Genomic DNA, 25985 nt, shown 5'->3' on the forward strand with positions numbered 1-25985 from the left:
TTTTAGTATATGCTTGGATAGTTTTCCAATTTTAGCCTACTCAACTCTGCAATTGCCATGGAACTAAACTTCACTTTTTCGTAGATAAGTGTACGTGTAGTAACCAGTGTACCTTTTAAACTCTATATATCAGACTTCAAGCTTTCTAGATAATAATTAAGAAGGAATGCAAAACATATTTTTATACTAATAAAGGAAAATATTTGTAGCTCAGGATTGACATGAGGGGCCCTTGGAGCTCTCTGAGCTTGCTTGTTTTGTCTATGTTGTTAATGTCTATATGTCTATTGATGGCTGATTTGTCAGAATGCCAGGCTTTTGGACTTTTTGGACTTGGCTTGAAACTATGGTTAAATTTGTCTATATGTTGTGAAATTGAAGAATTTTCATGATGCAAAAGAGACCGTCACCCAGCCCAAAAAGGAACAAAAAAATACAACCACCTCTCCACCAGCAATCAGCATCCAGATCAACATAGATTAACTCCAAGGTTAACATCAGACCAACAATCAAGTGAACAATACCCCAATCAACAAACCACCAAAGAAGCCAACAGCAAACGGTCCAATCAAAGAATCTCTAAGACCAAACAATCCCCACCAACACTGACAGGCAAGCCACTAGAATAGGGGTGTTAAACCTGCTAGCATGGTGGGCTGTATTGTGACGTATCATGTTTTTTGCCTTTATGAAGCAGAGGTGGGCGTGGCCTGTGTCGGCCATATCCTGCCCATGGGCCACCAATTTTACAGACCTGCACTAGACTATAAACTGAGAGCAAACAACATTCCTTACTAGCACTCATGATGTTACCTAGTTTGCGTAATGAAACGTCTGCAAGTAAACAAGCAAGCTCAGAGAGCACCAAAGACCTCTCACATCTTTTTATGTTAGAAAGAAATTTCACATAACGTATGTTTCTATTTTTCTGAATATTTTAAAATTACCTTTTGAGCAAAGTTCATAATGGTGAATCATTTAAGTATTTTCAGATTATTCTAGTAATTTTTGTGCTTAAACACATGGCTTTATGTCAAATATTTTGGTCTTGTAGACGATGCCTAGCAGTGTTGGTATGCTGACTTATCCATTGGTGCCCCATATTCTTATATTTTATGTGCCTTATCACAATAGTATTTTTAATAATGCTAAGCTTTAAAGAAATTTAGTCAGATTTTTTTTAAAAAAACAAGACTTTGCAAAAGTAATATTCTTCGATTATAACAATTTACTCAAAATTGTGGATGCCAATTTCCATAACAGCAATTAAGACACACAAGAAATGTTCAAAAGAAAATAAGGACACTTTTAAAAACAACCCATATATTTTATTGGGAATGGTAATAAAAATCTAATACTAGAGGCCAATTTAGAAGTAACGCCATCCATTAAAATTCAGCATCTTTTTCTTCAAGCAGAATTTCACCCCAGAAGTCCATTTGTTCCATTTATGACAAACTGGCAGACTTTCATCAAAATGTCAAGAATATGTGGAAGAGAATGTTAAAAAATATTTCCAGGTAGCCCTTCTTTCTTATTTTATAAATCAACAGGGTATACAGCATCATACAAATTTTACTATAAGTATATACTAACAGTATGTATACACTAAGTATATACTAAGTATATACATACATTTCTTTCAGGAAATAACAAAACAAAACTTGATATTTAGATTCTCATTCACAACGAATAGGAAAATATATTTTTTATCTTCATATATAATTTTGTTTCTGCACATCCACCCATTCTTAAAAACAACAATAACAGACTACTAAGAAATTCTAATGAACTTAGAAATGCTTTGGAGTCCCAGCAGCAGAACTACTCTCTGCCAAACAGTCTTGTTGTTTCCTTTATTAGCTGGATTCATCTATTTTTCTCCGACAATATGGGCAACAATTATGCTGGAGCACCAGGAGCTCATAATCTTCTGAATGAAACATCTGTAAATGAGAATTGCAAGATGGACTCAATAGATGGAACAGGGTAGTGAGAAAGTGAGTAGATGGGATTATCTAAAGACAATTTCTGGTGTTTCCTTCCAGTGCATTATCCCCCTACATACACTATTCTGCACGCAGATGATTGCAGGCTTATTCCTTTGCCAGCACAGCCCTTCTGTTCTTTCCACGGGATAAATATCTTCTAGGCCAGAGGATAAATGAAGATGAAATAAAAATAGCAACATACTGCATCCCATGAAAAAGAATATGTCAATATCTTGGGATATTACATTGCCAATTTTAAAACAATTAAAAAAGAAAAAAAGAGTGAATTTAGAATGTACAATGAATAAAATGTGGAGTTACTTGCAAATTTAACTCTATTGCAGTTGGATTTTATGACAACTGGGATATGATTCCTACTATGGAAGGAATAATCTTTCTTGAACTATTAATTCCGAATGAGTCATTTTACTTTTATGCTGAAAAGATTAAATCTCTGCCAAGAAATGTGACAGAACTTCCATGCCTCTTTATATGTCAGAGCCTTTGATCCTTCTATTTTAAAAAAAATCCCTTTGTATATGACTGAAGTTACAATGGCTGGTACATCTAATGAAATAGGCTTTAGACCAGAAAATGTATATTGCAATACATCTATTATTCTTTAAGGCATTATGGCATTTTTGCACTGCTTCTGCTACAAGCAGATTAACACAATCATCTCTCTTGAAACAATACATCTATAATTTCACGAATGACTTGCCTTTGTACAGAATGTAGATTTTTAAAATATTAATGGAAAGTTTCTATTCTCCATAAATAAATGGCAGTCCTTGAGTCATCTTAAGCACAAATTCTCAGTCATATCTCAAAACTTCCCCTTAAAAGATTAAATCTTTGCAGGTCATGCATGCTAAAAAAAAAACCTCCACATATTTACAAGGTTGCTGAATACAAACTAGTTGCCTTTTCACCATTAAGTATCCTGTGTCCTTCTGCTTTTTATTTTATATAACTTGACTGGCTGGTTAGAGTCGTGCACCAAATAGTCAGACGAACAGGAAAGAAATCACCAAAGAGAAATGTAATTATTCTTCTCCTCTTTTGCTTAAATAACAGTCATCAACTGCCTTTCAGCAGCTGCTTTACTTCATTTTGAAAAATCCTCTGCAGTGATCATGTGCCTGTCATTTTTTTTTCTTATGTGCAGCAGAACATTTATCTAAAAACATTATAATTTTTCCCATTCCCAGGGTATATTTTGGTTTTAGACAGCAAATCTACCCTGTTCAAATCCTCAGTATTTATATACATGGTTTTATTTTTTTTACAGGTGCCTGTTCTTCCATATCCTTCCACCACCCACCACCACCCTCCAACCCTTACTCATACCTGAAAGCAGAAAGAACACATGGTAATGGGATTGTCTGGAAGGAGGGACCGGAAGTACTGCCATTGTAATGGCTTTGACCAGCGTTTAATCAGCACATCTCTCCTGCTCATGGATTTGAGAATTGCGCGGTTCACTACGACAGGGACAAATTCAGAGCCCCCTTGCTGCAGGAAAAGAATAATTACAGAAAGAAAATAAATGCTTGAGTTTGGTTTAAGGCCATTGGAGTGATAAAGATCATTTCAGAAACTATGTACGGATTATTATTTTTCATTTTAATTTGCATATACTGAGGCTGTATTTACACTGAGCTATCAGTTCCTATTCAGTTCTGTATTTAGCCCTGGAACTATTCCTAGTTTTAAAAGCCTGCACATGTCGTATTGCAATGAAATCTGGAAAACGCTGAAGATGGCATGTTGGAGTCCCTTTCGGCTTAGTCATCTTCTGCCCCAGAAGAAATCTGTTCTGTCATCTAAGGTACAGATAAATGGCTGGAATATGCTCACTAAATTTATTATGACACAACTTCTAAGCGTTATATGGGTGTATAATAGAAGAAAAATATCACAATTACTCTTGTGTCCTTTAGGAGATGGGTGATGACTGGAACACCACAAGCATTCCAGAGCCCCCAAGCATTGCACATGCACATCATGCAGCCACAAAGCTATTGCATTAGAGCGCTAGTGTTATTCCGCATAGTGCTCTATGATGCCACCATTTTTAGATAGTGTTTTTCTATTCCTCCACAAGCTCTTCCCTCTCTCCCAGGCTTTCATGCAGGTCTGGGGTTGCCTTTGATGGACCACACTTCATTTTGAAAGTGACTGACATTCATTTTCTAATTAGAAACAGAAGCTTTGTAATAGCTATTTTACCCACCATTTAGAACTTGAAAATGTTATTATCCTCTCTAAGTGCTATTCAGAGATCCCTTTGCTTAAGGTTCTACTGCAACTAAATCTTTTATGTAGACAGGAGGTGCTAGTAAACAAATGTAAAGCTGGGGTCAGGTCCCCATGAAATATCCCAAATGAAAACTGCCCATTTATGGAGATGGCAAGTTATGCCTCAGAGTCAACAAGCCAGTATACGCAAAAGCAAAATAAATTGTACCATTAATTTTTCCAAAGCTACAGTTAAAACTTGTTAAATATGTATGTTCTACAAATGTTAAAAATGCATGCCTTCTTAGTATAATGACTTCTTAGGCCATCCTTCTGTTTCTGCAAACAGTAATATATATTTGCCTGCAGGATATCTAGCTGTTTCTTTAGTTCTTTATTCATCTTCAAATTTAATTTAATTTTAAGGAGAGACAGGATAAGTACTTCATAAATAAGCCACCAGGTAAACATGATCATCATGACAGATGTGACTACCTTCTCATTAATGAATTTTAGGCACTTTTGCAGTGTGGTGCACAACCTAATCGAGCTGCCTGGTATGAGAACTGTGATTCAGCCAAACCAGCAACTACATAAGCCATTCCTGTCAGCTATATCAAGGGAATTTAAAAAAGGTCAGACAAATCAAAGCAACATTTGTATTCTATGGGAGAGATCTGGTAGAAAAGTATAAAATGTTTATTAATGAAAGGGAATGATAGTATGAAAAGCACGTTTGCTATAGAAAATCCCTCATGACTATCTTTCTGTAACTAATCAGCAGTTTGAAGAAAACAACTGAATGAAGAGACAGTTCAGGAAAACAAGAAATTGAAAAGAAAACAAGAAATTGCTTACAACCTCAAAACTCAATTTTGCTGTAAATGGATCATCTTCCTCAATCTCGTCCACTTTATAAAGAAGTCTCATTGTTTGCACACCTAGAAGCATGTGTTAGGGAGAAAATAAGTTCTAAAAGACATTACACAATTGTACTAGGAACAACAGCAACCAGTGGAAACTAAGTTGATTTCCGACACTAGTTTCAACTTTTCCTTATCTCCAATGAGAAAAACTACAATGTACATTTTATTTTCATAATTCCTGATACAGTGATTTGTTTAGAAATATAAGACATTGTGGATGAAAGACAAAGATTAGCAAATAAGGAGGGGCCCCTGAAAGAGAGAAGGTAGCTAGAAGGATTGGCAGCTAATGTTTTGTATTTTGTGGAAAATTCCACCCCCAGTTCCAGTACTGGAGAAAACCTAATACTTCATGACTTCTGAAAAAAATCCAAAAATTCCTATAATGTTACTATATAACAGGGATGTCAAACTAAGGGCTGCAGGCCGAATCTGGCCCACAGGGTGCTTAAAAATGGCCTGCAGGATCGTCTTGGAAATAGCAAAGGCCTGGCCTGCAGTGTCTCTGCTAACAAAAACGAGGTGCAAGGGAGCCACATGCATCCCTGGTTTTGGTCAGCAAAGTTCTGCAGGAAGCCATCCAGACCAAAAATGGGGAATGGGGGGCCACACATGTCCCCCCCACCCCGTTTTGACCAGCAGGGTGCTGCAGGAGGCATCCGTCCTGTCTCCCCCCCCCCGCCAGCCCGCAGAGAACTGCAATGCTGATCCAGCCCTGACACCCCTGTTATATAACATTACCATATTTTTTTTCCTTTGTACCCTTGTGTGTGTGTGTTTACAGTTACACAATGAGTCCTCTAAAAACAGATCTCTACCTCTTTGTCTCCCTGCCTTTATAATGCAGCCAGAAATCAATAGAGAATGCAGGATTTAACCTGTAATAATTTAGAACTGTACAATTGTATTTGCAGTTGCTGGCCAATGCTGAGTCTCAAAGTAAATCCAAGCTGGTGTTCCTAGGCTGCAGAATGGACCTTTAAAAAAAACTGTTCTCAAATAATTGTTAATATTTTTATATATTTACTAAAAAAAATAGCAATACTAATTATTTGCCAGAATAACATGCTTTTCCTAAGTAACTGCTAGGAAGGATACCATTACTCATCTGCTCTTGCCATTCACTGCCTATTTTGTTTAGTCTGGGTACTTCTAGATCAATCAGAGCAACAGCTTCTTCATCGGTTATTCCATCTTCTAAGTAGAATTCAACCAGATGCAAGACATCTGAAATGGTTGCAGGAGGAAAAAAAAGAGGGGAACGGTTAGTTCTCAGAACAGCTGCAAAGCCCATGACATCTGTTCTAGAAATAAACAGAACACTTCTGCACATACACTTACACACATAAAATGGAAACAAAACACAATCCAATTATTTTAATATCATCTATACACTCCTCTCATGTATAGGATACCAAAGGCCACTCTAGTTCTGAATTTTGGATACATTGTGGTAAAAGGCAGCTTGGCTCTGAGAAAATAACAAGTCTTTAAAGAATACCATTAAGATGTAATCAGATTAACCAATGCAGCAATAGACTTCTTTCGGTGAATATTATTGCGAGCAGTACTAAATCGGAAAGGCAAAGATTGCCAGGCACTAAACTAGGAGTCTTGTTGAAAAAAATGTAGAGATGTAATATTGTAGAGAAAATGTAATATTCCAACGCACCATAAGAGGAAGCAGCAAAGACAAAAGGTTGCCTGCAATTAATGCAGACATTCCCCAGGTTGTTCAGTAAGGGGTTGTGGGTGGAGCACCTGTAACATAAAGGCACCAGCTCCTGCAAAGAAACACAGAGAGGCAAAGTCACTGCTAGCCAGCCAGCCACTATAATCTAAACATCTGAATTAAGACCCAAGGAATGGTGAATGGCTATTTTTCAAACATTCCTTGGCTTCCATCCCGTTTTCTCATTTCTTCAGATGCCAATCTAAAGTGATTTCCAATACTGGCTGGTAATGCAAGACCTCCAAGGAAGATATCCAACAAACCTGATGCAAGTAGGAAGCAATCAGTCAAGACATATGATAAATATAGAAATAAATGTACAGTTAAGTCACTATTTGTTTGGGTGAACCAGCACATCAAATCTTACAAAATGGAAGAAAGGATCTAAAGTAACACATACCTGTTGCTTTAAAAATGACTTTTAAAATTACAAGTGTCTTATTTGGATTCTATAAAGCATGACAAGTCTTACATTCTGAGGACCTCTAGAAGAGTTTTCCGGATCCAGATAGCAACTACAAATACAAGCTTAGAAATGTGCACATTTTTTATTTGTCACATTATATACAAGGATTTTCTGACACAACAAAATTGTGAAAAACACAGCAGACCAATAATTCATCCTCTTGCTACACCAGCCCCAAGCTGCTTGAGCCACAATTAGTTTAGCTTCAACTTTTAAAGTGGCATTTGGTGTGTGTGTGTGTGTGTGTGTGTGTGTGTGTGTGTGTGGTGTTTACCAAAGTGAAAAGACTCACAACAGAGGAAAAAAAACCCTACTCATTTTCTGTCAAATAGGTCATGTAATAGCAAATAGCAGAAAGGATTTTGGGAAATGATAATTGCCACCTTTAATTTTCAAAAATCAAAAGCTTCATATGCAATCCAGGGCGCAACCTGCTTGGCCAAAATTAATAGTGAAAACTCTTAGCTAAATTGGATTGACCATTAAATCTGTTTAATAAGTTATAGACAGTCCTTGTTTTGGTGATTGTGTCATTTAACAACCATTTGTAGGTATGACTATGATAAAAAAAAAGTAACTTTATGACTAATCCTTGCTTTTACAATCTTTGCAACTCTTTAAAACAAAGGAAAGCGAAAGTAAGATCATAAGCACAGTGTTTGTTTCACTTAGCAACTGATTTGCTTAATTATCCACAGTTGCTGGTCCCAATTATGGTCACTAAATGAAGACTACCTCTATTTGTTTATGTCATTTTATATATCAACCAGTCCAACAGTCTGAGCACCTTACAAGAATAAAGAATATAACAAAAGTCAACCGAACTGAAGCCAGAACTGAAAGATTCTTATCTTTTTTTTTCATATTCATTTTTTTATTTTTCATCAACATATATATAGTCTTTTATCCATCATTAATCATTATTCATTTCTTTTATATTTTAACTTAATTACATCTCTTCTATCATTTCTATACATTATTAATCAATCCAAGTATCATCTGGGTATAACATCTTTGTGCGATCATCTTCAAGATTTATCATCATCTTCTTAATACATACATTTATCTTTCCTTTTTCATTTAATTTTAACATACTACAACATATTCATCCCAAAGTTCTTATTTTTACCATATTTATTGTCTATACTCACTTTCTATCCATTGATAACATTTCCCCCATATGTTGTAATACTCCGACTCTTCTTTCCCTTTAATTGCTAATGTCAACCTGTTCATTTCTGCACATTCCAGTATTTTCTTAATTACCTCTTTTCGAATGATTTTTTTCTGCTTTCCAATTTTGTGCAAATACCATTCTTGCCGCCGTTATTACATGTATAATCAAATATATATTTTCTTTAAAGATCCTTATCTTTTAACCAACGTATAAAATGCAGTAGCTTAGTCACTAGAAAGTCTCATAGATATAGGACTAAAAATCAAACTCCAAACGTCGCTTTGAACTAAACCTATACACACCTATACAGAAATTCAGCAAGGAGAATCTCATATGTGTCTTGTGGGCAAGATGTCCCAACACAAGAGAACCTGCCAGTGCTGATGCCCTTGAATACTTGTAGGGATGAGACAGAAAGCATCCCTTCCCATCGTAAGTGAATAGTTGAAAGAGATTTTATTTGGAAAAGTTAGTCTTTAAGGCATTCTGGGCCAAGCAGTGTAGAGCTTTGTAATCTAAAAGCAGCACTTTGAACTAGATTCAAAACTGTACTGATAACCAGCATAGCTAAGGAACAGATGAGAGATAACAAGCTGAAAATAAATCCAGATAAGACAGAGGTGTTGCTGGTAAATAGGACATAAGATTACACTATAACAAAGAAGTGATTGGAGAAGTCTATTGATTCTCAGGTGTCACTGGATAGGCCTGTAGTAGCTGTAGCACCTAGTCCTCCTTATGATTGGCAGTCAACTTGCTTACAAAGGCACCATTTAAACTGTAGGTACTGACCTTTAAAGAACTAAATCGTTTAGGGCAAGGGTGGGTTCTAAATTTTTTTACTACCGGTTCTGTGGACGTGGCTTATTTTGTGGGTGTGGCTTGGAGGTCATGTGACTAGGTGGGCGTGGCTAGCTGGTCAGTCATTTCTGGAAAGTCCTCGCACTTACGACCAGTCCTCGCACTTACGACCCGACTCATTTGTTTGCTTTTAACACTGATCAGCTGTAGGACGGCCCTTTGAAGCCCCGCGGCAAGAGTTTAAACAGTTTTTTTCCCTCTAGTCATCAGCTGGGACTCAGGAGGCAGCAATAGATTGGGGGTGGGACCAAATAAAAGGTAAGAATAACGTGGGTGGGTGGGAGGGCGGGGGGGGAGAACCGGTTCGGTGACTTCATATCGTCACCGCTACCAGCTCTGCCGAACCGGACCGAACCGGGAGGAACCCACCGCTGGTTTAGGGCCCAAATATTTTAATAACAGACTGTCCCATTACGAACCACTTCAACTGTTAAATTCAGCAGAAGAGACTTTCTTGGAAATGCCTTTGTGGCCAAGGTTCATCGTTCTGGGCCTCAAGGAAAAAGCTTGCATTGTTCTGAGTCGATCATGGGATATATTCCCCTCAGGAATTGCACTTGGCCTCACTCTCTCTGTGCTTACAAAACTGTAAAAGTGCACTTTCTCAATTATAAAATGGCTTTGGTGTTAAATGTTATTGTGAACTTTATTTTTTCCTTTCTAACTTTTTGTATCCTGTTTTTGTTTAAATTTTGTTAAACAAAAATTGAGTGCTCCCTAGAGCTGAAAGGCAGGGTATAAAGCAAATAGAAATAAACATTACGTTCTTCTTCCTACTTTTCTTTTACAGCAGTGTAATTACATCAGGATAGATGTAATAAAAACGGGAAATCGGGACCGTCAACTTTCCATCATCTTTTAGAACAGGACTGTCTGAGTTATTGCATAGTCTGTTTCCAATCCCTGTAGCATCAAATGAATCCGATGCAATATATTCATTTGTCAGACAGAGTGAACAAAGGTTAGTAAAGCAAGGGAGGGTTTGGCACAGAGGCCCAATGAAATGGGACCTTTGATACATTAACTTAAACTTGTTTTAGACTGCATGATTACCTCAGGCAACTTTGAAGTCCTCTAGGCCCTTAGTATCGTGTTGATATTATTTCAGGTGTCCAGATGGAACAAATTTTGTCCTGTTCAATTAAGGTTAAGCATTTATAATATCCCATGTATTTTGACTTGCCAGCCCCTTTAGGCAGAATTTTAGAAGACATGGACAACTACTCAAAAAAGAAAGGCATACTTTAAAAAAAAAAAATGACCTTCAAAAGGTAACCAAGTTCTGAACTTTTGTAAGGAGGTTTCACAAAGGAGGCTTCTCAGATTTTATGCCAGGTGCCAACATGGTCTTTTGTGTCATGTCAGATATTAAAGCATGGTCACAATAAGAATAAGAATAAGAAGAGGACTTACTTCGCTGTCGTGGAAAGGCTTGGATCGGATCATCAGGCTTCCCAGTTCAACAGATTTTTGAAATCTGGCTGGGATCTGTAGTCCCTGCAACTTGTCGTAGGCATGACGAGCCAATTTATAGGCACCCAGAGCTTTGCTCTGCTTTGCCAGGGCAAATAATGTATTGCTGTAATCAAATTAAGGAACAAAACATACATATGGCAAGCAGGAGAAAACCACACTATTGTTTTCAGTCAGGGAAGTCGTGCACTAAAGCATAACCAAAGCCTCGATTTGAAGGTTATTTAAACAAACAAAATACAAAACAACTGCTTGAATACTGATGACTTTTTGAATGAACAAGGGAAATGGAACGATTCAGAAATTAATTTATTTAATGTCAGCCTTAGCAATATCTGTACAGAAAAGACAATGATGATATGATTTTTTTTTCTTTTTAAAAGAAAACACCGTATGTCTCTGGGGACAAAAAGGCCTCTGTCCCGCTGCCGAAAACATTACTTGCAAAAAGCAGCAAACAGGCAGCCCTGCTTTTTCAAATGCATGCTCCAATGTGCAGTGTAAAACAAACATGCTATGTTCAATTGACAGGTGACCAGACAACCATCGAGAGGATAAATGTGCTGTCGAGATAAATCTGATCATATAAATTCAGCTTCACGGGCTTAAATTGAGCTTGCTTAATTGGATTCTAAACCTTTCACCCAATATCAGGAAGGAAAATAGTAGGGGCAAATTATCAAGTATCGCCCTTGCATTTCGCCTACTCTCGGTCCCAAAAGACCAAGTTACTATCTGCAATCTTCACTGGCCTCTTCAGCAGACATATTGATATACAGTAGATCACTTACACTTTAGCTTAAGCCTGATAAAGACTATTCTGGATTCAATTTTCTATTTATTATTATTTATTTATAGCCTGCTTTTACTCCTAAATCCTGCTATGCTGACTCATTGTGATTGAAGGAGAAGGAGGGTTGTTTTGGGGGAAGAATGATCGAAGAAAATCAAGAGTATACTTCAAGAGTGCATTCCCCAGAAGAGTCACCTGAAGTGTGAAGGTCATCCCAATTGCCTGGCTAAAACAAAAATGCACTTACCAGCTATGATACAGGAAAATGCTGGAGGCAGGTGATCATTTTAGTGATGACTGGAGACTACTGTGCAGGAGGCCAAGTCAAGCTATTAAAAAGAAAATTAGGTCTGTTCCAAGCCAGCTTTGAGAGAACACAGGACAGTTGCCTAAAGCAGAGGTAGTCTTTGACTTTGCCACAAAGAAGAGGAGGGTCAATTTATTTTCCAAAGCACCAGAAGGCAAGACAAGAAACAATGGATGGAAACTAATCAAGGAGAGAAGCAACCTGGAATTAAGGAGAAACTTCCTAACAGTGAGGACAATTAACCAGCGGAAGAGCTTGTCCTCAGAAGTTGTAGATTCTTCATCACTAGAGGTTTTTAAGAAAAGACTATACCACCTGTCTGAAATGGTATAGGGTTTCCTGCTTGAGCAGGGGGTTGGACTAGAAGACTTCCAGCTCTATTCTGATTGAGTGATTGATTTAAGACCAGTCGTTTAGCAACCATTCAAAGTTACAATAGATCTTATGATTTGTTTTGAGGTTGTGATGACTTCTCACCTTGTAGTCATGTGATCACATTTTGGGTGCTTGCTGACCATTCCACATGTATGGCTGTTTGCAGCATCCCACAATCACATGACTGTGATTTACATTTTTGCCGAAAACTTGTGTTTGTTTCCAGTTTTCTATAAAAATGCCACGTAATAAACAATTGGCTCACTAAATGATCACCACAAAAAAAAAAAATGCTGTAAAAGCAGGTTGATCACATGATGACTCACTTTACAACTGTCAAGACTTATGATCGTAATGGGCAGGCTCCATTACGATCCTAAGTTGAAGACTACATGTAGTTTTCCATATTTGGTGGTGATGGTATTATCCAACCAGCATTGGGTGGAAGTAGAAAGGGACAACAGCTTTTCAAAAACCCCTGAAGCCTTTTGTTCAGGAAGATTTGCGGAGTTCTTTTCCACTTTAACTGGAGAACATTTGTTTACTTGAAGACTTTAATTTTTTACTTGAAACTTTTAACATCGAGAAAGCCAAAGGATTAAAAAAAAAAGACTATGACTAAATTTGTCTAGAGTCACCTAGAGTCACTTCAAATATTGAGATGTGCAGTATATAAATTAATTAAATAAATAACACCAAAGTAATGACAACTGGTACAGCAACTAGTCTTAAAAGTGATGGATTCTGCTTTTTTAGGTCTGACAATCAACTATAAAGGAATCAATGATCTGCAGATTAGCAATTTGTAGGGTAGAAATGATAAACCTTGGAAATGATATTCAGGTGCCAGAATGTGTCTATATTTACAAGGATGAGAATTATGCAGGCAATTATTTTATGTGGGATTATTTATAGAAGCAAAAGATACACTTTGAAGAAATGGAATTCAATGAGTGATGCTTCTGAACTTCTCCAAACATCATCCTTGAGAATACCATGAACAAAGAAAATGCTAACAGCAGCACACTCAGGGACAAATGATCAAATTGACATCATCTGGAGACATACAAAGACTCTGCTTTCTTGAGAGATCCGTAAGGCTCAAAGGTGGAAGAAAGGGGAGAAAGGACAACCAACAGCAAAGAGATACGGTTAGGAAGAGATCATCTGCCAACAGGTCTATCTGTGTAGACACTGCTTAATGGCACATAATCAACCTATATGGCTATCCAAAGGGCATTTAGATGTATCAACCTATACATATTGAAACCAAATTATCTGGAAGGTCATTCTGAAAAGGACAATTACATTGTTGAAAATCAGGATATAACTTCCTTAGATCCTTGGTCCATCTAGACTTTCTTATGTAATAACTATAATGTTCATTATTCTTGGTCCAAACAGACAAATTGTTTTTTATGTGTTCTCTTTGTATTTAGATAGGAATCTTTTTAAGCTGTACTGGAAATGCCAGATAGATTATAGGTAGGTAGGTAGGTAGGTAGATGATAGATAGATAGATAGATAGATAGATAGATAGATAGATAGGTAGATAGGTAGATAGATAGATATAAACAGACTGACTGACTATATTATATATATATATATAGTCCCTCATGGGAAACTAGGAATTTTTTTCAACATATAAATTTGAATATGTCACCAATTTTGATAGGAAAGAAGATAAAGATGGATGGCTTGATATTCTTTGATATGTTGGGAATAAGATAAATGTGATCCGGATGAAGTTAATTCAAATGTTGATTAAAATTTTGATAGGTCTTTCTATATTTCTTCATTCTATTTCAACACATTTATAGGATATTAAATAACATTGTCTGGCTGGGCCATTTTCATTCCATAGGCAGCCTGCTGGGAAAAGTAGATCTAATTTTCTACTCTTTCAGATTTATTATGAGATGTTTATTATAGTTTTGGTTATTGGTTGGAATGAAAAACCTCTGAAATAAACTCCTCTTCAGCCTCAAATTGAATGCTATTATGCAACACCACTAAAAACCTGCAAGTATTGAGCTCCTTGTTCGTGGATCAATTTTTATTTCTGCAAGATGAAAAGTATTGGGTCACAGATATTATTTTAATCATTAACATTTAACATGAAACTTTACATTATGGGTCAGCTGCAGTTTAAAAATAGGGCTTAATTCAGAATTTGGGAGTGGGAGGGATAAACTTGGTTTTTTATAACTTAGAATCACAGTACTGAAAGACATTTATGCCACTGAGCCAAATCTACAGTCTACTCCAGAAATTCAAATTAAAACAACCCAGAGAGATGTGTATTTAGATTCTTTTTTAAAATGTCATTTGAAGGGAAAGCTTTTACTTCACTGGATATTTGGTTCTACAATACTGTTAAACTTCTATTAGATGAATTCTCTAATACTCAATATTCTATGTTCTGCTTTACAGTTTTTGAAATTTGGTGTTGAGCAGTCCTATGATGGTATGTGGAAATGGCCTTGGGAGAAAAGTGGAAAGCACCACACAACCAAGGTCAGACAAGAGGCAGCTTAGACTGCAAAAAGAATGTGGGTTTAGCAACCGTCTCACATGGAACCCTCCCTAATTTCTTTAGCTGTAAAAGTGACAGGGGAGAAATATATTTTCAAACTTGTACGTTCCTGCTATTGTAACCTTATAATAAAGTAGAATTGATCATGCTTCCTATCTGGACTACTTTGCCAGGCTGACAATTTCTGAGAATACCAAGGACAGCTAAGAAAGCAAACAAATGAATTATCAAATTAATTAACGTAAAAGTTTTCAAACGACCAGTCTCATATTGTTGCATTTTGGACACATTGTACGCCACCAAGGGTTATGATGTATAAGATGGGGCAGTTACATAACTCTTTCAAATAAACAAAACAAACAAACAAATAAATAAAAGAAAACCTAGCTCTCTGGAGAAATCTATAATGCTGGGAAAGCTGAAAGGAAAGAAAAAGGGACAATAAGCAGCAAAGTGGATGGGGCTCACTTACAGAGGTGATAGATGAATTGTTAGCAGATCTGATGGATCAGGTTGGGGACATGGTTACTAAGAGCTGGCATTGACTTAAATGTCACATAATTGATTCTGTATCTTGCACTCTGAAAGAGAATAGGTTTAATCTTCTTCTATGTGGCATCTTCCTATCAGAGTGCTATCATATCTCTACTCAGTCACCTTTTCTTGGTGTAAAACAAATTCATTCAATCTTCCTCTATTAGACATACTTTTTGGTCTTCTAATTATCCTCACTGCTCTTCTCTGTGGAATCTATTCCACTTCTTATGAATCCTTCTAAAAGAGCTGCTCAGAATGGTATATAACACTCAAAATTCAGTCTGATCCTAGCAGAATAAAGTAGACGTACTTCCTGTAATTTGGAAATGATAATTCTGTGCTTTTTGCAAAAACTTCAGTTCATCTGGTCTTTTAATTCCAAGTAAAGAGGTATTCCTGTCTATGCTTTTATCAGTCTCAAGATTCAATCCTGGTTCCTCATCCCATCTTTATAAATTCCAGATAAAACATACATTTATATTGCTTGGAGAAGATGGAATCAAAAGAGGAAGTTCTTTGGCACCAGTTTGTATGTTGCCATCTTCACTGGGCAGCAGACGTGATTCTTTTTTTCAGTTCAGTCGTGAATACTTGTCTGTAAACTTTCTCTGTAACCTGACTGCATATGACCTTTTCCTTTTTGTATCCTTTTTGATTTTCAGATTCTCCCTCCATGTTAGCTACACTGACTTTTGCTCTCATCCATTTTTCTCATCAGAACAGTCTGGAACTGTGCTTATACTATCTGCTTCTTTAGGAACCCCTACCTACCGGTATTTTTATTCCTTTTCCTATTAGGTTCTCCTGCCAGGAGATCTTATTTATGACTGCTATTTACAAATGCTGTTCTACAGCGCTTTTCCCCTGACAAAAAGGATTTTGCTCAAAATGTGTTGGAATCTAGTCTGAAGTAAAGTATACATACACCATTCTCCTTTCTTTTCCATCAGCAAGACAAGTCAGGAATTTCCTGAAAGGATGATGCCTGAAAAGAGCTTAGATATGTCTCTCCAAAAATGTCAGGGCAATTAAAAAACTATAATTTTTAACTATAATTTCATGCCTCTTTGAGAGGTTCACTTTGTTTTGGAAGACATCATCTATATCTTCTGCTTGGTTGGATGGGTGATAGGAGACATTAGCAACAGTATTACTTTTTCTTTTGTTTTTGTTTTGCTCCAGTAATTTTAGCTCAGATGCTTTCTGTATCATTGCCAAGTACATTTATTTGGCTTTCTGAACAAGAATGGATATATTTAGCATAAATGGCAACCTCTCTTGCCTTTCTACTCTTTCAGTCAATTCATTCTTCAGTTAATATATTCCCCTCTTGAAGCGTTACACCAGGTCTCTGTTACACCCATTAAATCATATTTCCCCTTTTCCATTTCCCTTTCAATCTTATCATGATTATTTCCCATATTCTCAGCATTAATCTATAGATAATGAAAGCCATGAAGATTATGAGCAATTTTTTTCCAACTTCTCTTCAGTGGTTTAAGAGGCCCCATTTCAGCAACACTCCATTTTTAACAGTGCACAACCTTTACCTGAAGTCCTTACTTTAGCCTTTCTCTGAAATGCTTTCACAGATGGGATTTAATTTAAAAAACCCTTAATCAAACTTGCTATGCTTTGGCCAAATACACTTTTACCATTCCTTGTGCCAGCAATCCATTATCTAGATAACTTAGACCATGATCTGCAAAACCAAATCTCATTTGCATAGCCAGTTATTAATTTATAGTAGTCTTCTTTTCGTTTCCAGTCATCTTCCATAGACAGAAAGTGTAATAAAAATATCCCAGGCTTTTGAACTTGTCACATTCCCTGGGTGAAATGCTGGAGTTGTTCTTCACAGCATCATTTGTCCCAACATGTATTACTGGGAAGAAGCTGTTGGTGGTTTTGATAAAATGTTGAAATTGGTCTGTCAAGTCTTTGATCCTTGACCCTGGCTGACAGCACACTTCCTGAGTTGACAGTGGCTTTGTGGGTCCATTTGGTGTACAATTATTTCAATTCTCTGTAGTATTGATTCACAAACTACTTCACAAAAATGCCTTTTTTTTTCTTAGAAGGCATACAGTAGCTGCATCTTCTCAGTCTTTGAGGGATCCAGCATACTAACTCCTGTCTCTAATTTTTTCTCTATATGCTTCATCTGTAAGGGCCTAAAAGCCGTTTCAAAGTTCCAGGAGTACAAAGTGTTGCTGTATCTCTCTCTTGCTTTTGGTTATTATTCTCACCCTGATAGTTGATTATTCTATTATTCTATCATCCTTATAGTAGGCTGCTTCCACTCCGATTCCTAGAAGCTTGCATTTGCTTCAAATATATGTCAAGTTGTTTCCAAACAGGAAGACAAACATGTCACATACTATGCAGGTCAGCACAGCAGTGTTTTACTATTCAACTTCATTTTTTGCTTCTTAGACCCCTTCTTATTGAAAAGTTTTATACTTCTCCTTGCTCCTTTCTCAAAGGGAACCTTAGCCGAAGTACAATTTTTATGTTAAGAATTAAATGTGAAATTCCTTTTAGCTCTCTCTACTCACTCTGTCAGTGAACTGGATGCTTTTATTTGGATCAATTTAGTAGCAGCTATTTTCAAAATCTTTGCATAGCTGGGGGGGAAAAATCCCAGTTTGGATTATTGAAGAGTGTTCTTAGCATTTTGCTCAATGTCAATACTTCTGTCTTACAGTGTTTTTAAGATTAAAGATTAATGTGTCTTAATCCTCTGGCCATGGTTGCTTTTGAAGCTCCAGAATTGTTGGAAACTTTGAAGACAGGTTCCCATGCCATTATTCTAGAGAAGAGTTTTCCCTTACCTGTAGATTGCTGCAGGGCCATCTTATATTGTTTGCTCATAACAAGAGAAGGAGCTTTTAAAACCAAAGTAATTAGCATGAGGTACAAATGTCTACAAAAATTAGTCCCAGATTATATGCCCCTAGGGGGAAATTGTACCTGGTGAATGAAATACATAAAGAATTTTCTATATTTTCTTCCCTATCCAGATACTGTTCGTTTTGCCTCAACTCTATCCAGTTGTATTTCCATCATCCTCTTTCTTTCCCAATATAGATTAATAGAATTTGGAAGGGGCCTTGGAGGTCTTCTAGTCCATCCCCCTAGATTCTTTTTTAAAATGTCCCTCGAAGGGAAAGCTTTTACTTCACTGGATATTTGGTTCTACAATACTGTTAAACTGCAATTAGATGAATTCTCTAATATTCAACATTCTATGTTCTGCTTTACAGTTTTTGAAATTTGGTGTTGAGCAGTCCTATGATGATATGTGGAAATGGCCTTGGGAGAAAAGTGGAAAGCACCACACAACCAAGGTCAGACAAGAGGCAGCTTAGACTGCAAAAAGAATGTGGATTTAGCAACCATCTCAATGGAACCCTCCCTAATTTCTTTAGCTGTAAAAGTGACAGGGGAGAAATATATTTTCAAACTTGTACGTTTCTGCTATTGTAACCTTACAATAAAGTAGAATTGATCATACTTCCTATCTGGACTACTTTGCCAGGCTGACAATTTCTGAGAATACCAAAGACAGCTAAGAAAGCAAACAAATGAATTATCAAATGAATTAACGCAAAAGTTTTCAAACGACCAGTCTCATATTGTTGCATTTTGGACACATTGTACACCACCAAGGGTTATGATGTATAAGATGGGGCAGTTACATAACTCTTTCAAATAAACAAAACAAACAAATAAATAAATAAAAGAAAACCTAGCTCTCTGGAGAAATCTATAATGCTGGGAAAGCTGAAAGGTCTAGTCCATCTCCCTACTCAGGCAGGAAACTCTATACCATTTGAGACAAATGGTAGGTATATACAGTTGTATAGGTAATATACATTGGTAATACTATATACAGTTAATGTTTACTCTCATCGTCTTTCCACCATGCTTCTTTTTTTATTCTAACTACTTCTGCTGGAAGAAAGGAGAGAAATGTGCGTAGGTACATTGTATTTCTGTGTGGGACCGAATGGATTGAAGAATTAATCTTGTAATTGAAATACAAGCAATTAATTTTAATTAATAATTATTAATTAATTTTGCCAGTTTCTCTAGCTCTGCTCTTGGGGGGAGAGGGCAAGGAATATGGCTTCTGTCCCATGTATACGTACATATACTTTATATAAGTATGGGTGGGGGTGCATGTATTCCCACAAACAAATGCCTATATATTTCTGGCTTTCGGGAAACATGGCTTTGCCATTTGCCTTGGAGATCCAGCAATATGGTTATGGAGTCTGCCACACGGCATACTGTTAGGGAAACTGAGAGTTCTCTCCTGAAGGTTATGTATTTTAATGTTTTTATTATTTTTAACTATTTTGTTACTTTGTTGTTTGTTATTTTGTTGTACTATTTTGTGTTTTTAAAACTTTATATGACGCTCATTTTCATGTACATGTGATAGGGGATTATATAAATTTAGCAAATAAATAAAAATCAAACAATCCCATGCACACATTTTTTGGGATAGTGGGGAAGGTAAATCTCTAGAACTAGCTTTAGCAGACTTGGTAAGCATGATTGGTCAAATAATGGAGAAACTTGCAAAGGATTTTTGCCTTGTTAAGGTGGCTCAGTGGTTAAGACACTGAGCTTGTCGATCAGAAAGGTTGGCAGTTCGAATCCCTAGTACAGGTCTCCTGCGTGAGCAGGGGGTTGGACTAGATGACCTCAAAGGTCCCTTCCAACCCTGTTACTGTTACTGTGTACCTACCGCTTTCTCAATTTCTTCTTCCTGGAGTGGTGGGCAGGAAGGGGGGGCGGATGCTTTAGAATCAGGATTATATTCCTTTAGGATAATACTGGAATTTATTTTATTAAAATAGTTTAGGGGACTGGGATTATTGGAACTAATTACAATTTCCTCTTAATTGTAATCACAAAGAGCCTGGTGGCGCAGTGGACTAAACTACTGTTAAAGTACTATTTAGCTGCCAGCTGCCTGCAATTACTGAGAGTTCAATTCTCACCAGGCTCAAGGTTGACTCAGCCTTCCATCCTTCTGAGGTAGGTAAAATGACGACCTGGTTTGTGGGGGCAATAAGCTGACTTTGTATAAAATAGAACACCACTTGAGGGGGCCCAAAAAGCCCTACTAAGCAGGTATATACAAAAGTATGAAGGCTATTGCTTAAAAGCATTGTAAGCCGCCCTGAGTCTCCGGAGAAGGGCGACATATAAATCAAACTAATAAATAAATAAATAATTTAGAGAATTGTGGACTAATGAACTCGAACGCTCTCTGCTGGTGAACCAGAGGAAGACTGCTTTAAAGAATGTGAGATTAATTTAACTTAAAATGTGGTTAATATAGCAGATAAGTCTATTTCATGTATTGGATACTTCAACAAGTGATTAATAAGGACTGGAAGCAATCACCTTGCTGCTGGAAATGTAATTTAGAAATTGAAAGATTAACTCACACATTTGCCCTATTATTGTCACATTTGGGCTTGAAATTCACAGAAAGGTTAACATGACTTTAAATTGATTAAAAAGTCAAGCTGAAATCAATTTGCTAGTTAAGAGAGTATATGTTCCATTTGGCTATATCCCCAGCATTTGGAATCAATCAACATAAAAATAAATGGATTTTTCATGCAGCGAGGATGTCCAAAAATTACTATTACACAATGCTAGGAGGACAAATCTATACCTGATTTGCAGCAATCAATTCTCATCAACATATGATCAGTCAGCATATGATTTATCTAACAAAAAGCAAGGAACAAGACTTTCAAATAATCTGTTCAAAGTATTTGGAAGTTATTTTGCTCATGAGATAGATTTTCAGTCTTTTTCTTTCCTTTTTTTTAGAAAGGAAGTGATAAATTATATTATTTTATTACTCTCTTTATATGTTTAATTTTCTTTCTTTAAAAAAAAAATACCGTAATGCTATTTTAAAAGATGCAGCATGTCTTCCCATTTTTCTCAATAATGGAACTCAGAGAAGTAGGCATACTAATCTACTGCAGCAAAAGCAATTGAGAATCTCATGACAGATTGAAGATATTTATGGGGGCATAGGCTTTCCTGGGCTAAAGCCCATTTTATCAAGTTCTGACCAACTGAAAGACGTATTTTCTAAGCTGCATGTTTTCATGATTTATAAATGTTTCAAAATTATTTAGGAACTGTTTTATGATATCCAACATAAAGCATAGTATTAAAAGATTTGTAGGCTGTGATCTATAGAAAAGGAATAATCACACAATATAATAACCCTATATTCTTGCAGGATGCAGTATACAATCCACCACTGAGCCTTATATTCTGCTCACCAAGTAAGTCTTGGATTTGACATATGCCTTTGCCTTTCCCTTTCAAAGGATACACTTTAGAAATTCCCAAAGGAGTTTCCTTGGTAAGGCTATGAAGTAAAAACCTAGACACATTGAAGAGTGTTTCGGGTAAGTAGTGATTGAAGGGTTCTTCCTGCAGTGGAAAAATAAAAGTTTATTCTCAAATTTCTATCTGACACACTGAAGTGCAGCAATATCAAGGTAAGAGTCTTAACAGACAAATAATAAATAAATAAATAAATAATAAATAAATAAACAAAAGAAGTTAGCTGTGCTGACAACCTCACAACAGTCTCCCCATGTCAGCAGGCTTCTAAAAGCAAATATGACATCAGTTAACTAACTCATGAACGTTTGAGGGTCAAAGAGTGAATTGCAACTATGTAAATATCTTACAGTGCATTTGTGGATGAAGTGATAGGCATGATACAGTTCTGCCAAGTGCTGGAAGTGGCGAAACTTCTTTAACATTTCGGTCTTCTGCTCCTCATTGTCTGAGGGAGGGAAAGGCAATATCAGCATAAAACCTCTGAATAGATGCCAACCCAATAATGAAAGACTTATGCTGAAAGAGCCTTGCATTAACGCTCCTAAACAAATGTGCCTCCAACCATAGCTTTTGTAGTTAACTTTGCATGAAATCTTGTATTTTAAAAACAGGAAAATCAAGGCGCAAATGGCACTGCAACATCATTTGAACATAGCTGAGTACTATGGCTAACAATGGAATACATTTGCCTTCCAGTTCTTGAAAATCAAACCGCAGAAGTTACAAGCAAAGAGAACAGCATCTTCCAACTCAACATTTGGATTTAAAAAGCACTTTGGAATTATCTGCTATCCTCTAGCACACTGGCAGATATGTTTACTTAGAAGATAATCCTGCTGAGTTCAGAGGGAGATATTTCTAGTTAAGTGAACAGAAGAACAGCTGTAATCTCAGCTCAGTGTACTAGAGACGACTGATCTGTATCTTATGTGTACTTGCAAAATAAAGAAATGTTTGCATAGTGTCACATAATAAAAGACAACCAGTCTGCTTCAATCTACCATGTTATAATGGTAAAAACTTACTTGAACCTAATTCTATACTAAACCTCAGCCACAGGTTAGTTAAGAGATATGGAACAAATTATTTTCTTCTGGCTCAGGCCCAGTTTTGTGATATAAAAACTATAGAAATGATTACTGTCTCTTTCAGAAAACTGTTAGATGACTAAGGAAAGGCAATATCTCCCACGAGCTTGTGTCACCTATGGAAGGACAGAAAATGTGGGAACATAGCAGGAACTTCAATAGAAAGTGGGTTCTATGCTGATCAGGTATTCTCAACCATATGAAAAAATAAGATTATGATAATCATCTGGGCCCTGATAAGAACTTCTCCCAACTTCCCCTCCCCCACCCCAGAGGTCCTATATCGTGCAATTCCCAAAGAACATTCATTGAAGACCTCAAGAGTATATTAGATATTCTATTTTCATGCGCGAATAAAGTAAACTTACTAGCATTTCCTTACCTTGAGCTATATCTAAACACTGCATGGACAACATCCAGTAATAATATCCTGCGTCATTGAATCGGCTTTCTACCACAGCATTGTGAGTTAATTGTTCCAACACTTTAACAGCTTCAGTCTGTCTGCCAGCTTTATGGAATGCTACAAAGGGGAGTCAAAATAAAGAAAACTGTGATTAAGCTAATGAGCTTGACTAAAATTAAGAAAAGGCACCAAATCTAAACATCAACAACAAAGCATCCAAAGGGATTATGTTCTTTTGTTTTTCTACACTCTGCAGGGAAGTTTAATATAGTGCTACATATATTTCTAAATAGAAGGCTTGTGGGTTTTGTGGTACCCCCCCCCCACAAGCTTCCTAAATGCATAATCTATCAAGCAAAGAAGCTGCACAATTTCTAGTCATTTGCAAGGTTCTCTTCCTGGCTCCCAATAAGTATCACTGAAACAAATGACGGGCAAATATCAGTATGAATTGTACTTGCTATTACGGTAATAGTAAAAGCCAGGACAACAACGATTGGATATTTCAAGCTAAGTGGCTAATAAAATCAGTATTAATGTCTTCTCACAGAGCAATATTATAGGTAATCAGCAAAATCTAAAGTCACCTTGATGTGAAAAAGGGCACATACTTAAGTTTAGCCTGTACTGACTTCACAACTAAAAGCAAAATGACTAAATCTATTAGGCGTTCCTGGCAATTACAGAATGGCAGACTATGTTTCACAGGCCAGCTTTCCAGCAAAAAGAATAAAAATTAGGTCTGATCCTTTCACCAATATAAACCCAGGAATTTAGGACACACACCATTCCACACCAGCGGTGACTTATTTTCCCTTAAACATTATGCCTTGTATTCACAGTCAAACTGCTACAAAAATAAGAATCCCTTTGCAATTTAAACTCTGTCACAGTATCCCATACTAATGCAGATAGCTTTATGAGCTGTAGGATTGCTTTCATGCCCTTTAGGATGACAGTGCTATGAATTAGCAGTGAAATGCTATACATCAGCAGCATTTCCACACAAAATTATCAGAAAACTGAAGAAATACAATGCACTAGCCCTTTGATGTAAGCTCGGAGAACCTTAAACTGAAAAACAAAACAAAAATATCTTTTAAAAAAGAGGAAAACCATGCAATTTTCAAATCCTAACTTAGATCTCTCAAGTTCTTCCAGATACATATGGCATGTTTATAATGAATACATAAAATGTATATCATACAGAAATTGCTGCTCTATATAAAGTGCATAAAATAGGATTCTGAAATGTACCTCAGAAAATATGGAAGCTATTCCCAAGTACACTAGTCTCTTGATAAACTAGAATATGAATATTCATATTTACGATACCCTTTAATCACAAAAGTATGAGCATATACTAACTTTAGTTCATTTAATAAGAGGTACCATGTATGTGAATGCATAGAAACACTTTGCTAGATATAAATGTAATACTGTAATAAATTATTTTAATCCAATTGTTCTTAACTGATTTATTAAAATAAATTAAAATAAAAACTTCTCCATGAATATTAATATATCAATTAGATCATTTAGATGATTTCTGTCTTTTAATTAAAATGTTAAATCAGTCATCAACAGACACATAGAGATAAACCACATTTATATACTATTCAAAAGAGACAATAAAAAAATCTAGGAAAGAAATGAAACAAGGACACATTCCCATCAGCATCCAACACTCAGATAAGTAGGGATTAGGCAGAAAACAATACCCTAAACAAGGTACCACCACAGAGAAAGACACACACACACACACACACACACACACCAAAACTAGCAGGAAAACTATTTTTATGTAAATTGATAGCAAACTCCACACTCATTCACACTGATTATATTACTCAGGTGGGCAATGCAACTTCTGCAATCATGCTCAGAGAGTACCAAGAACTAAACATTTTATTTATTTTTATTTATCAAATTTCTATACCACCCATTTCTCCTAAATGACTCTTGTCACTTCAACTCTGAGCTACAGATATTCTCTCTTCTATTGAAATTAAATATTAACAGATCTCCCAAATGAACATTGTGTTTGTTTTTAATTTCAGGGAAGTACCTAGTAAAGTTTGATTAATCCAACTTAATAATAGCAGTATTGACAGTAGCAGTAGCAAGATAGTCTTACCTTTTTGAGCTTCTTCAAATCTATCGTTTTCTGCCAGCCACTGAGCATATGGAACATAGACATCATCTTTAAATTCAAGATGCTTTTCACACAAAGCAAAAGCCTGAAGTACAGAATAAGTTCATGCTTAGGAAAATAATTACAGTCTAAAAATGCAATTGAATATTATTGTTTTCAAATTCACAGATTTCAGGATTTATTTGTAGCAGACACTAAGACATTTAAACATGTATGCTGTGCTACTTAGTGTCAGCCAGTAATAATGCCTTATTAATCAAGCCCTGAACAGCCATCCTTGGCATCTAACATGCTAATGTCACAGCTCAGTAGGTTATCTATATCCTTCACAATTAAAGAAATTGTCAGATGGCAAATTTCCCATGCAACTGATTGATTTATTCTTAAAACATCATTATTGCAAAATGGATCTTAATTGTGCTACTGCTTATGTGGATAGCAAATTGATTCTTTGATTGCTGATTCATATCTAATCCAATGGCTTTCCTCTCCATGTAAAGAGGAGGATTTATCAACAGACTA

The 25985-nt window shown here is 36.3% G+C and overlaps 1 protein-coding gene across 4 annotated transcripts in view; it reads right to left on the bottom strand.

The window, feature by feature from the left end:
• Positions 1-1306: 1306 nt before the first annotated feature.
• Positions 1307-25985, bottom strand: part of IFT122 (intraflagellar transport 122) — a 72269-nt gene continuing 47590 nt past the window's right edge. For all 4 annotated transcript variants that reach the window (XM_034431596.3, XM_034431595.3, XM_034431594.3 and 1 more), the window contains 10 exons: positions 25446-25548; positions 23285-23425; positions 22162-22259; positions 21798-21898; positions 10808-10973; positions 6831-6942; positions 6257-6385; positions 5094-5173; positions 3342-3506; positions 1307-1946 (listed from right to left, as the gene is read on the bottom strand). In XM_034431596.3, coding sequence (XP_034287487.2) covers positions 1860-1946; positions 3342-3506; positions 5094-5173; positions 6257-6385; positions 6831-6942; positions 10808-10973; positions 21798-21898; positions 22162-22259; positions 23285-23425; positions 25446-25548 — 1182 coding nt within the window. In that variant the 3' untranslated portion in view covers positions 1307-1859. The remainder of the gene's footprint in view (positions 1947-3341; positions 3507-5093; positions 5174-6256; positions 6386-6830; positions 6943-10807; positions 10974-21797; positions 21899-22161; positions 22260-23284; positions 23426-25445; positions 25549-25985) is intronic.

Source organism: Pantherophis guttatus, chromosome 2 (genome assembly GCF_059756535.1).
Source record: "Pantherophis guttatus breed Tessera chromosome 2, ASM5975653v1, whole genome shotgun sequence".
In the NCBI taxonomy this organism is placed as follows: domain Eukaryota; kingdom Metazoa; phylum Chordata; class Lepidosauria; order Squamata; family Colubridae; genus Pantherophis; species Pantherophis guttatus.